Source organism: Liolophura sinensis, chromosome 1 (assembly GCF_032854445.1).
Source record: "Liolophura sinensis isolate JHLJ2023 chromosome 1, CUHK_Ljap_v2, whole genome shotgun sequence".
Taxonomy (NCBI): Eukaryota; Metazoa; Mollusca; class Polyplacophora; order Chitonida; family Chitonidae; genus Liolophura; species Liolophura sinensis.
In genome coordinates, this window is record NC_088295.1 from 75,802,497 (window position 1) to 75,818,784 (window position 16,288).

At 40.5% G+C, this 16,288-nt stretch overlaps 1 protein-coding gene across 1 annotated transcript in view; it reads right to left on the bottom strand.

Moving 5' to 3' along the window:
• Nucleotides 1–521: 521 nt before the first annotated feature.
• Nucleotides 522–16,288, bottom strand: part of LOC135464042 (neurexin-4-like) — a 50,979-nt gene continuing 35,212 nt past the window's right edge. Inside the window, exons 19-32 of the mRNA XM_064741519.1 lie at nucleotides 16,071–16,152; nucleotides 15,549–15,668; nucleotides 14,645–14,725; nucleotides 14,121–14,247; nucleotides 10,736–10,902; nucleotides 10,080–10,253; nucleotides 8,840–8,965; nucleotides 7,834–7,942; nucleotides 6,802–6,977; nucleotides 6,324–6,464; nucleotides 5,282–5,425; nucleotides 4,524–4,854; nucleotides 3,969–4,004; nucleotides 522–2,102 (exon numbers count right to left, since the gene is read on the bottom strand). Coding sequence (XP_064597589.1) covers nucleotides 4,823–4,854; nucleotides 5,282–5,425; nucleotides 6,324–6,464; nucleotides 6,802–6,977; nucleotides 7,834–7,942; nucleotides 8,840–8,965; nucleotides 10,080–10,253; nucleotides 10,736–10,902; nucleotides 14,121–14,247; nucleotides 14,645–14,725; nucleotides 15,549–15,668; nucleotides 16,071–16,152 — 1,479 coding nt within the window. The 3' untranslated portion in view covers nucleotides 522–2,102; nucleotides 3,969–4,004; nucleotides 4,524–4,822. The remainder of the gene's footprint in view (nucleotides 2,103–3,968; nucleotides 4,005–4,523; nucleotides 4,855–5,281; nucleotides 5,426–6,323; nucleotides 6,465–6,801; nucleotides 6,978–7,833; nucleotides 7,943–8,839; nucleotides 8,966–10,079; nucleotides 10,254–10,735; nucleotides 10,903–14,120; nucleotides 14,248–14,644; nucleotides 14,726–15,548; nucleotides 15,669–16,070; nucleotides 16,153–16,288) is intronic.

Sequence of the window (16,288 nt, forward strand, 5' to 3'; positions counted from 1 at the left end):
ATATACGAAGGGCGATTTCACAACTTCCCCACGTCTTGTTTGCAGAGTAAATACAGTTTCAGTATCTAAATCTCACAGACTATCAAACTGCACGTTATCACTGGTCTAATCATGACCAATAGTTTAATCAGATAGTTCCCCCCAATGATCCCATTCACATCAAAGTTTCACGGGAAAATAGCTCGTACTCAAATCCTGTCCTCTCTGTTTTTTGGTCTACACTAAATCCCCAATTCATCCAGTTCTGAAAATAATCTCCAAACCGGCATGGATACACTTTTTCTAATAAAATCCTGCCGTTGAAACTTGTGCAGCGACACTTTCAAACGGACGTCAGCCATGTTTGTTATTCGAACTTTATTTTTATTAACTCTCACTTACCGAAAGTTCGAATGGCAATTCTGGCGGACGTCTGCTTGATTTCTTGGATGTTCTATATCCAACTTCTGGTAATCTTCGTCTCTCTTGATCAGCTTTATAATTAAGAGAATAACAAATAAACTTAAATCAAAAGTATCATCTCTTTATTTGCAACATTATCATACATAAAAACTGCAGAGGTATGTATAGCCATTCTGAAGACGGGAATCGGTTATAATAGACTATTATAACAGTAGACTGCAAATACGAATAAACACACAACGCTATTGCTAACTGTATTTGTTTGCAAACCTACCATGCCAACAGCATGTTTTATCAAATCACAAAAATCCATTAAATACACTCCACACACAAGGTAACTAACAAACTCAAACTAGGCCTACATGAATCATACAACTGAATCAATAAGGCTTAAGCAGAATATTATGAGGCTTGTGGCAAATCTGGGTTTTGTCAAAGACATCATCCTTATATTCATTGCATAAGATGTTCAGTTTTCCTTAATAATGTATACTAGAACATCTGTCAAACTGTAGTAAATACATATATATAATTGATACATTTGTTACAAACTTCATGCCAAGTGAATGTACCAACCTTGCTGACAGATGATAATACTGACCAGGAAGCATGAGGAAATTATATTGATCTGACTGATTGGTGTTTAATGCCAGACTCAAGAATATTTCACTTATACGACGCCGGCCAGCATTATGGTAGGAGGAAACCGGGCAGACCCCGAGGGAAACTCACAACCATCAGTAGGTCAATGCAAGACCTTCTCACGTATGGCCGGACAGGAAGCTAGCATGAGATTGATGACACCATTGGTGAGAGACTTCTGGGTCATTACCCCGCGCTTGTAGGGTAACCACCTCGAGGTCCCTAAAATTATATTTAACAGCAGAACTCCTTTATAAGCAGTGTTAAATTATGCATGTTAAAAACATCAATAGAACGAAACACTTGCTGCCTTTGAATTAACACAATACATTCGCACTTATTAAGGTATAACTCATTGCCTAACAAAATAAACAGTTAGTAAAACAACGGTAAAGGGATCTAAGGTAACATAATATATACAATGATGCTTGGGACAAGAGTCTTTGCTAACCAGGTAGGTATATATACATGCTATCGGAGTCACGATTTTCTCCCATTGTCACAAGCCTAATACAGTGAAGTAATACAGATAACGGTTTGTCCAGTAATCATCACCGTCATTAGATTTCTACGCCCAAATGGCATTAAATGTTGTCCACAAAACCAAGTGAGCCGCAAAGAGACAAGTAGGCACTGTAGCCATGCCTCTGCGTGCAGCCTATATATATATATATATATACATTCCCTGTGTGTAAAAGTTCCTACTTACATGGGTATTCAGACACCAACCTTGATATTAGCTCCGACTTTTTCCATTGTTTTTATTTTCTATATTTGTAACTTTGTGATCACACACGTAATGTAAACATTGTCCTAAAGGCAATTAAGCAGTTACACAAGAAACACAAACACATAAAGACACCATTAGATATATACTGTACAAAGTTACCCGCCCAAGTTTTCCCACGGAAAGAAATAAACAACACAGAGTAAAATATAAAATAATATATTAATTTTTTACAGCTATGAATATTTGAACCTCGCTAAGGTTTTGCTAAACAGGGCTTCTCCAATAACGATTGACATCAGGGTGGCGATTGTGGTCAGAACAGGGCTGCCTGCAAACAAAAAGAAACACGGCCGTTATTCCAAGCAAAACTACAAGAATATAAGAACTCATTACAGTTAAAGACGCTATACCGTGGATTTTTGGCAAAAAGTCGATAAATACAGCTGAAATTGTGCAGGGCCGAAGTTTAAGAACTGGGACAAGTTCATCTATATAATAAATAGGTTATTGTGAAGTGTTTTGTACATTATGGAGTAATGTACATTACTCGACGCTTGCGGCGTCGCGGTTCATTACGGATTTCAACACAACATGGACACGTCAAATACCACTCCCTAATGTCAAAAAACACCTCAAAATAACCTAATAATATTACGACGGCCAGCATTATGGTAGGAGGAAAGCAGACAGAGCCCGGTGGAAACCGACCATGCATTCACAGGTTGCTGCCAGACCTTCCCACGTACGGCCGAAGAGGAAGCCTGCATAAGCTTCACCAACTGAACTTACAGCGACCACATTGGTGCGAGGCTCCTGGGTCATTGCGTCGCGCTGGCGAGCTGACCACCGTCTGTATAACGCCTATATAGATAGCTGACTCATGACTCATTTAATATAAAACGTTGATGTGGTTAAAACACTTCTTCCTTTCCAAAGAACAATGTTTACCGCATGCAAACTTTAGTCGGTAATGTTTAGTTTATTACTTTTATCGGTAAATCCGACTGAATGATATCAACACGGCGCAGATCAAAGGTTTTCTGCACCCAGCCGTGTGATAACAGCTCTAATATATATATAGTGTGAAATATGACTGGACCGTGAAGGAAATCCGATTTTTCACATTTATTTACACATATTTACACATTTACAATATTTTTATTCGCTCATATCATTTTCAAAGTTGACTACATGCTCCGATGACATTAAAATGTCACATAGGCCTATGCCGCCCCACCCTTTCCTCCAGAGTAGTAATGGTAGCATTTTAATCCACTGACGGTTATTTGATTACTTTCGTAAGACTGATTAGTAAGATTCAGAGAAAAGTATCGGGAAAAATGAAGCTCACTTATGATGAGATCACCTGGACTGGACAGCATCCGAAAGATTAAGAAAAAGATCAGCCACACATTTCTAATGAAGTCAATTTTCATGCTAGCTTTCAATGTGCACATTTTTTTCTTTTTGGTGAAAAGAAATGAGAGTTATCTCCCTTGAATCGTAGACCCTCCAACTAATATGAAAGAGTAGATTTTTTTTTTTTTTTTTTTTTTTTTTTTTTTTGATTGGTGTTTTACGCCGTACTCAAGAATATTTCACTTATACGACGGCGGCCAGCATTATGGTGGGTGGAAACCGGGCAGAGCCCGGCGGAAACCCACGACCATCCGCAGGTTGCTGGCAGACCTTCCCACGTACGGCCGGAGAGGAAGCCAGCATGAGCTGTTCTTGAACTCACAGCGACCGCATTGGTGAGAGGCTTCTGGGTCACTACGCTGCGCTAGCGCGCTAACCGACTGAGCCACGGAGGCCCCTGAAAGAGTAGAAAAATCCTGCCATAATACAGAAAGCTTAATTATATTGCTGCACAAAAGCCTATATATAACAATATACTAGTGATATTAAATACGGGAATAACATTTTGTTTACATACGAATACACCGTCCATTTCTTGTAGGGCTTTCACGGCAATACAGCCCATCTGTTCTCTGACGGTGTTATTATCAACATTAATTGGTCAAGCCATCAGGTATTTCACGAAAAGTGCAGAAACATTAACAAAAATAGGATCCTGTGACGTAGGAGCAGCTTTCGTCACTGCAATGCGTGCTTTCTGACATTATTTAGAAAATTTACATTGATAAAAAAAAAAGTTCTTGGTAAATAGTATGTGGTATACTGTTATACTTACCTTTAACAGTATAAGAATTTCCAGTTACCCCTGAAGCTGAAGAAAAATGAACAGCAAAATTATTACAGATTACATTCTGCAATTCAACACGGCCGTGCACTTCTGCGCAATATATTGTTCGCCAAAAAAAGAGGTAGAAATTCTTCATGTGCTTAATTTAAGTAAATACCCAATATTGGCTTAGCATTAAAACACCTTTGTAGAATGTATAATTACTTACAGGACAGCGTTTAAAACTGTAAAAAGGTTTTGTGAGCGCGAACGTGAGGGAAATTGCAGCGCGTATGAATAGAATCAGAAATACGAAAATGATGCAACAGGTTAACTGATACCCATTTATATACATGTAGAAAAAATGTCAGGATATAAATAATAAATAGAATACAGAATATTTATTACAGCATGTTTGTCAGGTACCAGCAAAAAGCAGTGGTTTACTCAGAACATTTCAGTTTTTTTAAATCAGTGCCAAACATCCTTGAATGCGGCGTTCACCTCCAATCAAATCAATAAATTTGGAAGTTTTATTTAGATCGACACTCTATGACAGCCTACCTGAGGTCGAGCTTGATGCTATTTTTAATTCCGCCGAGACAGTTTGTTGAATGACCTCATCAAACACCACACATCGGTATACCCCAGCGTACTTCCCACCTTCCCTGTCTTTGTTCAGATTCGTCAGATCAACCACCAGCTGACTCCTAGAAGCCTCTGACGTCACGGTGTATACGTCACTGTCAATGATGCTGGTCTCGCTGTCGCCATGGTACCACGTGAAAGTTATGTCGGATCCCGGATCAGCTGATACTCTAACTTGGAATGAGGCCCAGTGTCTGTCATCTGAAATGGTCTGATCAGTTGGTGATTCCCACAATCGTTGTGCCCACTGAAAGAGACGATTAAGTTCTTACTTTAGTATTCCATTTTATTTTAGTATATTCATTTTCTTACCCTGAAACATATGTTCAACTGTTTTCACTGCGACTTCATGGGTAGTGTCCGTCTGACAATGCTAATTATTGCGTGTACATGTAAGTCTGTGAAAACCATGATCATTTCCGGTTATGACTGCTGTCGTATTGCTTAATATTACAAGAAAAAAAAGTACTACTGTAACGAACAAAGGTAAAAATCAATGTACAACGTCATATACTTCGCCGAATACATGTACCGGTACGTATTCATTGGATACATTTGGTGCATTGTGAAATACACTAACCTGTAGTGTATACTAAGGTATTCGTCGCTGTAAACATATCCGCAGTAGGTTCATAAATTATACTGTATGACTTACAGTGTATTATATAACTTACAGTGTACATTGAGGTATCCTTCGCCGTAAACAAATCCGTACTGATTGGATACATTACACTGATATGTGATAATGTCGTTCAGTTTGGAGGCTTTATTTATCGTCAAAACATCCCCGTTCTCATTCAGGGAGTAGGTGGGTTTCACTGTAAACATATAACATTTACGTGTAAAACAAACAGATATGCAAAATACAAGGAGTGATTAAAATATTGCAGGTCAACTATTTAAAACTGTATCAGACAAAGTGTATGTTACAATGCACATGTATTTCGACATTCATAAAATACTTCATGTGATTCTCTGTTGTCCAGGCTTAAAACTGTTCTTACAACATGTATCTTTCCAAATACTGACGTTATCTTATGGCTTGTAAAGGGTTTCTCACACACATTTGAATTTCATTCCTGCTTTACCTAGACACATGTAATCATACATAGTAAAACACGCGTTCTCACACATGGTAAAACACACGTCCCATTAGATGGTTAACACGTTCTCATACATGGTAAAACATACGTTCTCATACACGGTAAAACGCATGTCCTCACATATGACAAAACACACGCTTTCATAGACGGTAAAAGGCATGTTCTCATACATGATAAAATATACTTTCTCGTACATGGTAAAACATACGCCCTCACACATGGTAAAACATACCCCTCATACATGGTAAAGTATACTTTCTTACGCATGGTAAACCACGTGTAAAACATACTTTCTCCTACATGGTAAAACACCATACGCGTTAAAACACGTGATCCCATACACGGTAAAACACACATTCCACACATGATAAAATATACGTTCTCATCCATGGTAAAACATACATTTTCATACACGGTTAAACATACGTTCTCATACATGGTAACACATTCGAATAAATACATGAATACTCAAATTTGGATTTCAGTATCAGCTCCAACATTGATACAGCAGTCCTAACCCATTATTCCTCAAGAATACTAACGGAATAAATTTATAACTTCGAGAGAAGGAAAAACATTATAGAGGATTTAGTCAGATGGCCTGAGCCCATACGTTCTAGGGGTTCTCCGTTGATGAACCATTCCGTGTTGACGGCAGCATCTTCAGGGAGGGGGTTTGTCACGCATGGCAGTTCCGCATCTTGGTCTTGGTACACTGACGTAGGTTTAGGGCCATTCAACCAGGTAGGTCTAACTGAAAATAGGGGAAGGAATTGGTAGCTTAAGTACCGTAACGTAACGGGCATCTCGCATGCGTGTTAAAGTAAAATAAGGCGAATAATGAGGTAGAACAATAAAATACTTTGGAACATACCCCAAGTATATATTACCCCCAACGAAGAGATGGATGAAATAATCTTGCTGTAGAAAAATCAACTAAACTATAACTTACACAGGTACGCTCTGAGTTAAATACTAGTTTAAAAACCTTCATTACAATTGCTTACAGGCCGATATTTGTTGTGAATTTCATTCGTATTCACTCACTGAATAGCACGTATGTTATTTTATATCGTATGAGTAAAACGCACGTGTCTTGTTCAGCATTATGGAAGCCATTGTGACGCCATCAACCAAGCACTGGTACTCTCCTTCTTCTTTTGTTGTGAACTTTGGAAGAAACAACCGTCGTCCGCGTAGCTGAGATATGAAGGTTGTGTTCTCAGTGGTGTTACCGTCAAATAACCAGGACACTGTCGGTGCTGGGCTGGAAGGGCGGAGGTATTACGATTTGAGATATTTCTTTATTTATTTGATTGGCGTTTCACACAGTACAGAAGAATACTTAACTTCTACGCATTGTCAGCAGTGTGATGGTAGGACACAACTAACCGCAGGTTGCGGTATTGCATACTTGCGTACACAAACAAAGACGCATGTACAGTTTTAAATTTGTATTTCCAACAGATTCACAAAGCATTACCATTTCTTCTCGCAAACCTGGCACAATCCGATCTTCTAAATCTACCTTCACTGATCAGAGAGCTCTATCAATCAAGTCACGTGACTGAAGTGATAGGAAGTATAAAGACACACAAATGTGTAAAGAACAAACAAATTATGATCAAGCATACAATGAACAAGATAGTCATAAACAGCCTGTAATATAACAGCCGGCAGGCCTTCCCAAGAACTATCCGAGAGCAAGCCACCATGAGCTGGACTTAAACTCACAGAGATCTCATCGGTGAGAGGCTCCTAGGTCATTGTGCTGCGCTAGTACGCTAACCACCAGGCCAGGAAAGACCCCGTAGTAGGATCTGAGATATCTCAGAAAAAACGAAGTGGAGAGTGCAACTAAAAATATTAAGCCACTGTACAGGAATCTGAGTAATACAAAAATATGTTTGAGAAATACACATGCATGTAAAGACGGTAAAACAAATTTGGCTGTTTGCGTTGCCTCACCCACCTCCGCTTTCCCCGTCTGATTAACACGCATATGTATCACCTTAACTGTTCAACTTCAGAGCCCCTTCCCCATCCCATGTGTGCCTCCCTGACCGTTTTCTGTCTGATCTACCTTTTCTGTCCCTTTGCATGGTGACTCTCTCAATACTTACTCTCCTGTTACCAAGCACTCAAGAGTAACGGAATCCCCCAAATCGGCAAACATCGGAGACGGGGAAGAGTACACCAGTTCGCTTGGTTTGGAGGTATACTCTGTGGGATCTGCAAGGTTAGAAAAGAAATAATTCAGTGGCACTTCCTCATAAGGCCGGATATGAACCTGGGTAATACAGGGTTTCCCGTGAAAATGATAGAAAATGATTTGGGACTGATGTCTGCCTGAAAAACTAACAGTAATCCCACAACGCATGGCACGCATTTCGTTGTTCAAATAGTCCCTAAGGCTTAGATATATGGTCAGATGAAATCAAAGCGCAACTGATAGACATATAACGACAACTTATAAACTGGCATGGTACACGATTTGGAAATTGTGTATTTAATTCATTCGCCAAGGAAATTCTTTGGCTATGGAATCTGGATAAGGCCATCATCGTATCAGGGTACCATTGTTCCATGGTCGTCGATGGCACGAAGCGATTGTGCCATCGCTTCGCATCATCGTGCGCATCGGCCTTAAGCGAAGCGATACTAGTTTCGCGCCCAATGTGTACACGCTTAAGGATAAAGGCTCACGATACGTTATAGCCATTTAAGTCACGACGAAACAGATATTTATATTTGGAATGAAAATAAGAAAAAAACGTTTATGAGTCAAAATTTAAAAGGACACAGGAGTGGTGTCCATTTCCAATACAAAATTGCAAAATTTTATCAGTAGCAAAAGTTGCAAAAGTATCAGTAGCGGGAACAGAAAATAAATGACACAATGGCTTTAAGCTTGTATGCACCACCAGAGCGCTCTTTTACGCATTCTGTCTAAAATGGTCATCAGTTTAAATTTTACCCTTGGAAATTTTTAATCTGATGTGTCCGAAATGTAGTCCACATAAATATATGTACACATCAACATCATTATCTGGTCCGCTTGTCGCATGATCAAACCACAGGTGACGCAAGCGTTGAACACTGCTAAATCATGAGTTGTTATATACTTACCACTGACAGGATTAACTTGTACTTGGATGCGTTTAACAGTTTCTACCCGACCTATCAAATGGTTAGCTTTGTTGCAGGTGAACACCCGAGAATCAACTGGAAGAACCCAGACGAAGTGAAGATCACCTACAAAACAAAAATATTTGCACTATCAATATGACAACAGGTTATTTTGTATTAGATGGCAAAGAGTAAATACAGGTTTGTGTTTCTGTCTGGCATACGCTATTCATTTATTTATTTATTTATTTATTTATTTATTTGATTGGTGTTTTATGCCGTACTCAATAATATTTCACTTATACATCGGCGGCCTGCGTTAAGGTGGGTGGAAACCGGGCAGAGCCCGGGGGAAACCCAAGACCATCCGCAGGTTGCTAACAGACCTTCCCACGTACGGCCGGAGAGGGTGTCAGCATGAGCTGGGCTTGAATTCACAGCGACCGCATTGGTGAGAGTCTCCTGGGTCATTACGCTGCGCTAGCGCACCAACCAAATGAATGGTATATACTAGTGATATAATATTGATATCTACAATAATAATAACCTCCCCAGTGTAACACATTAAATTCGTGTCCAATCACGATTAGGTTTCATGTTTTTTATAAACATTTATTAAGCTGGAATAACTAGGTAGAGTATAAACATTAATTTCTCTGCCAAAGCTGGCCTAGCGTATTTATATTTGGAAGCTATGTAGCAAGGCTACAAAGGCTCGCCTGCAGGTGACACATAAATTTAACGCCTGCCTTTATACACAAAAGGTCATAAATTTTACGATAATTGCAGGGCATCAACAATCCAACATCCTGCTCGTGTGTATTGTGCCTTGTAAGCTTGCAAAACCCTGAGCTTACAACTTGTCGAACTACCATTCATACATTTAAATCAGCATTAATCTCACTACATATGAAGCTAAGTGTTAAATTTTGTAATTTATAGTTTTTTGAACAATGTCCCCCATGTCCTTGTGCTTTATATATATGCAAAACCTGAACTCGATGCATGCAGTGTTTTTCAGATAGCACCCAAAACATTTATCTTAACATTGCTTTGACTGCCGACCCCTATGCTCGGGGTATGACATAGGTTACGCCTATAGTTTGTACAGGCGAGCTGAAAACCGCCACATTAACTTTACAAGCTACAGATGACAAAATTAGTGCTGCTGGACAAATGGCGGCGTTGTGTTGTCAATCATGGGATGCAAAGCTTCCTATCCTACATAGATAAAGTTTACCATCGACCCCCTGGTAAAACCTGGTCGCCATGTTGTTCTCTAGATCCACCCCTTCTGACCACTCAGTGCTGGCCTCGGGCACACTGTCCACGCTCACATTACATCTCAGTCTTAAGTACTGTCCCTCTCTTATGAAAAGCGACTCCTCGATCACAGACGAGACTTCCAAGAGCTCTGCAATTGAGTTTGGTCTTTATTAGGTTACCGTCTTGACAGGATTGTGCTCAAGGGGAGCATATGTTTGTGAAATAGCCGACAGATTTAGTTCATTGCTACAAGCACTTTTTTCCACATTCCACTGTAATGTAAATCCAGTAAGTGCGTTTGTTCGTCCGGCGCAGGGTTTCACCACGATGTGGCTGCAATATTGCAGTGGCGTTAAGGCAATATTCATTCATTCATTCGTCCAACTCAGGGATATCCGTGGAAAGATTTCTATCCACACATTTATCTCAGGCAATAAACCATAAACCAACAAAACGCCAAAAATCGCAACACAAAGTAGATTACATATATAGTAGATAATATTTGTACGTTATAATAAGCATGAGTACTGGCATCATTCCAGCATTAGCAAATTCATTTCTTTAACGGATAATATGCGTATTTGAGTTTGGGCATAACATGAACTACATGCATTTAGAAATGGTAGTTACTGGGCGTTCCGACGGAGATATGATCGGACAGGGATTTCCCCCAGTCATTGATGGCCACACATTGGTAGTCTCCATCTACTCGCGGGTCAGGCGGCAGCAGTAGTGTGTTCCTGTCCACCACAAGATGGGGGCACATCATGTGCTCACCGTTCTGGCGAATAACGTACCTGTGGGCATGGGCAAAGAGAAATAACGTACATTTATTAAACAAAACACTAAATCTTGACAACCAGATGTATATTGAACAGTTGCTCCACTCACTAGACACAGTGTATATACATGTATGTATACTAACAGTCAGACAGGAAGACAGTTTGCGAGCGTTTAAAGGTATGTATACACAATCATGTAACTATGGCCAAGACTGTTGAAGCACTTCAAGTTTACTACATCTATGCATTTATTTATTGATTTGATTGTTGTTTAACACCATAGTCAAGGATTTCAAAACTTATATGACGGCGGTTAGTTTTATGAGCGGAGGGAAACTGTGCGCCGGGGATAAACCACCAATACACTGGCAGGTTACAGACAATCTTTCTCACGTGTGATGTACAGATATGCACATCATATTGGTGGAAAACATGAGGTTTTCCACTAAAATTAGACAGCGCAAACTGTCAAGAGAGCGTCGTCAACTGACTGCTGTCGAAAAGTCGTCAAACGCTTGCTCTCAACATGTCGTCAACCGCTTGCTGTCAACAAGTCGTCAACCACTTGTTGTCCTACAGATAAGGTAAGCGTCTGTATCATTCAGTCACGGCCTGCTATTCCATCTTGATCGCCCTTGCAGAAATGAAACAGTCCTGAGTACGCCGGAAAAGACAAGTAAGTATTTGAGAGCTTTAAAAATATGTCTGTCAAACCTGACGCGATATGTCCTCCCGTTTTTAAATGTACGAGAGGATAACATTCAGACAATATATTGATCATGTCATAGTGACATGAACGGCTGACGTACTGGTGTGCCGCACGTCAACTACCCATCATGTCTGGCACATATGTATCAAATATCGGAATCGCTTATCGTCTGTTCTGCAAATCTTATTGATTTTTACTGCATGACTAATTCCTAATTACTCTTCTAAACCAGTCTGTCCGTTCGAAGTTCGTGTATCTGTGTCTTTCCTTCCTACAGGAATACAGTCGGCTTACAAACACTATGATTACGGACATGAGTAACAGGATACAGGCAAGGTTTATGGAATGCCAAGCCTTTTATCTAGGTTCGGCGTAGCCAAAACTCCTAGAGACACGGCTCATGGCGTGTGACCCCTTTATCTGGGTTCTGGACAGCAAAAACTCCTACAGATAAGGTTCATGATGAGTGACCCCTTATCTACGTTCTGGATAGTCAAAACTCCAGCACACGAGCGATTTTCTCACCTATGTTCTGGGTATCCTAAACTGTAGACAAGGTTCATGGCATCTTGCCTGGCTTTGGATTGTCAAACAAATTTCGTGGCGTATAACCCCGTTACTTAGGCTCTGGGTGACCTAAACTCCTACAAATATGGTTCATAAAGCATGATTCCTCAACTAGGTTCTGAGTAGCTAAAGTTCCAAAAGGCAAGGTTCGTATCCTTTCACCATCCTAACAATATTCTGTACACCTAAACTCCAGGCAGATAAGGGTCATGACGTGCATCTCCCTTACCTAGGTTCTGGGTATCCCAAACTTCTACAGACATCGTTCATGACGTGTGTCCCTCTTACCTAGATTCTGTGTAAACCAAACTTCTACAGACATCGTTCGTGACGTGTGTCCCTCTTACCTAGATTCTGTGTCAACCAAACTTCTATAGACAAGGCTCATGACGTGTGCCCCCCCCCCCCCCCCTACCTAGGATCAGAATAATCCAAACTTCTACAAGTTGCATTACATGTGTCTCCCTTGTCTACGTTCTGGGTAACCCAAACTTCTACAGACATCGTTCATGACGTGTGTCCCCCCTTGTCTAGGTTCTGGGTATCCCAAACTTCTACAGACATCGTTCATGACGTGTGTCCCTCTTACCTAGATTCTGTGTAAACCAAACTTCTACAGACATCGTTCATGACGTGTGTCCCCCTTGTCTACGTTCTGGGTAACCCAAACTTCTACAGGCAACGTTCATGACGTGTGTCCCCCCTACCTAGGATCAGAATAATCCAAACTTCTACAAGTTGCATTACATGTGCCTCCCTTGGCTACGTTCTGGGTATCCCAAACTTCAACAGACATCGTTCATGACGTGTGTCCCCCTTGTCTAGCTTCTGGGTAAACCAAATTTCAACAGACATCGTTCATGACGTGTGTCCCCCTTGTCTAGCTTCTGGGTAACCCAAACTTCTACAGACATCGTTCATGACGTGTGTCCCCCTTGTCTAGCTTCAGGGTAACCCAAACTTCTACAGGCAACGTTCATGGACGTGTGTCCCCCCCTACCTAGGATCAGAATAATCCAAACTTCTACAAGTTGCATTACATGTGCCTCCCTTGTCTACGCTCTGGGTAACCCAAACTTCTACAGACATCGTTCATGACGTGTATCCCCCTTGTCTAGCTTCTGGGTAAACCAAACTTCAACAGACATCGTTCATGACGTGTGTCCCCCTTGTCTAGGTTCTGGATAACCCAAACTTCTACAGACATCGTTCATGGCATGTGTCCCCCTTGTCTAGCTTCAGGGTAACCCAAACTTCAACAGACATCGTTCATGACGTGTGTCCCCCTTGTCTAGCTTCATGGTAACCCAAACTTCAACAGACATCGTTCATGACGTGTGTCCCCCTTGTCTAGCTTCAGGGTAACCCAAACTTCTACAGGCAACGTTCATGACGTGTGTCCCCCCTACCTAGGATCAGAATAATCCAAACTTCTACAAGTTGCATTACATGTGCCTCCCTTGTCTACGTTCTGAGTATCCCAAACTTCTACAGATATCGTTCATGACATGTGCCCACACCACCACCACTCCACCCCGCCCCACCCACCCACCCACATACCACCACCCCCACCTAGGTTCTGTGTAACCCAAACTTCTACAGACAAAGTTCATGACATGTGTCCCCCTTACCTAGGATCAGAATAATCCAAACTTCTACAGATATCGTTCATGACATGTGCACACCCCCCCCCCAACCCCCCCCCCCCCAACCCCCCCCCCCTAGGTTCTGTGTCACACAAATTTCTACAGACATCGTTCATGACACGTGTCCCCCCTTCCTAGAATTAGAATAATCCAAACTTCTATAGACATCGTTCATGAGGTGTATCCCCCTTGTCTAGCTTCTGGGTAACCCAAACTTCTACAGACATCGTTCATGACGAGTGTCCCCCCTACCTAGGATCAGAATAATCCAAACTTCTACAGACATCGTTCATGACGAATGTCCCCCTTACCTAGGTTCTGGGTATCCCAAACTTCTACAGACAAGGTTCATGAAATGTGACACCACTATTGCGGACGGTTTCTCGTCTAACGATTCCGACTTGAAGCTGTTGATCATCACAGGTCTTCTTGAGTTATCTGAAATCGAATGAATGAATGATTGTGGCTTAACGAAATGAAGGGATGAGAAAATTGTTACTAAAACTGCTTCATATTGCCTGGTATTCTCTCTGGTTACGTACAGAAACTGTATTTCTTAAATATTTTAACTAGATCGAAGTATGTAATAATTTCGCTTGATTTTATGGCCACATAACTATATTTCATTCTGTTACCATTATTTCAGCATTTATTTGAATAATTACAATAAACCCCTAACTGTGGTATATTGAAAAGAGGCCGGATTTATCCAGTTAGACGTGTCACCATTTACTGTCGCCTCTACTCTGGTTTTGTACGTTGTAGCAGTTTGTACTTGTTCTCTGGCCAGATCAGTTTTTCTAAATTAAACACATTTCTACAAAAATACAGTTACCTGCTGTAGGAGCTTCAGGGTCACTTGAGGGCATGGGCTGAGTGTTCTCTGTCTCCCCACAGTCTTCATTGTTCAAGTTCACTAAGATACAGGAAATCAGGTCAGTACTATTCCTACATCAGAACAGAACACTGACTTTTCCCATACCATAAAGGGTAATCATGTTGTAAGAATAAATATACGTTTCTGTCTCAAAAGAAACCCGCATATCGCCATTCTATCATACCTCTTCACACTTGTGGTTACACAATAAAGAACACATAGCACACGTTATCTTATAGCAGGAATAAAAGTATAACGGAACAACGTCTGCAAGGCTTGGTTCTCTATTCCAAAGCATCTGATACACGCCCTTCATACAGATCTAACTGTTGGAAACACATTTGAGCATTATTCCAAGTGTTTCAGAAATTAGCTTTTCTTGTCTTATCAACTTATAGAATAGGTCGCAACTAGATAACTGTTCGATATGATTAGCCTCTGTCATACAGCGTTTCGAAAACTGAAAGTAGCCAATAGAAGGCATAAAGCCTGGATAAAATCATCTAATAATACCAGTACCAATGGCATTTGTTAGATTAATCTTAATTTTAATAAGTTTAAATTATCAAAACTTATTCGGGAAGACGTCGGCGTCAATCTGCATGGCATTCAACCATTTAATAGCTCAGCTGACAACAAGTACTTTCAGTAAATTCAACTGCTTTTATTGCATGCTGCTCTGTAAGACCTATATTCTTATCATGTGGAGTTTGTCGAAAAGGAGGAACTTACACAGGAGTACAGAGGGTGACAGTATCTGATAAGCGACTAATATATTAAATGGTCAGTATCAATCAGTGACTAATTTACCTGCCAAAAACACTACCATAACTTTGCTGTGTTATTCAGGATTGTAATTTACCGTTTTTGCTGTACGATACCAATGATGGAGGATATGTCTTCGCATACTTTAACAAAGGAAGGCCGTTGTAACGCAGACCAAATATACACCCGTCAAACCCGGCAAAAGCTGACGACGCACCTGAAATAAAGTTCCAGGTAGAAATGCCTCATTTTCATTTTTCTATCATATATCTGAGGGAATAATTGCAATCACTGAAAGAAATATCCTCGCTGGTCGAGTGATGTAAAGTGCTTACGCTGGAGACAACTAACAGGTAGACAATGAGACAGCTAGACCGATTCCAGTTCCCAACTGTTTTAACCTTCCTACAAGAGTTTCTATGGTCATGACAGTCGTATAAGTTATATACAATTTAACGGGTCATAAATCAAAAACAAATTTCACAAATATAATCAGTTATAATCAGTTACAATTGGGAAAGCTACAAGTACCTTGGTGATAACAGATCAGGATTTACATTTCAGGGAATAAAAATAGACATAATTCTGGTTTAGGGAGAGTTCACAGATGTATACTCACTTTTGCTAGCTAAATAAAGCTTATCTGGAATGTACTCAGATTCTGCTGACTCAGCTGTCTGTACATCGTCATCAAACTCTACCTGTAAGGTCAACAACGTCAAGCACGTTATAAATAGGCTGTCTTCTGGAACTATACAAATGCTTGGATGAACTGAATATGACTTCAGTAATCGTCTCGCATAAAAGTGAGTGAGTGAGTTTAAGGTCGTACTTAAC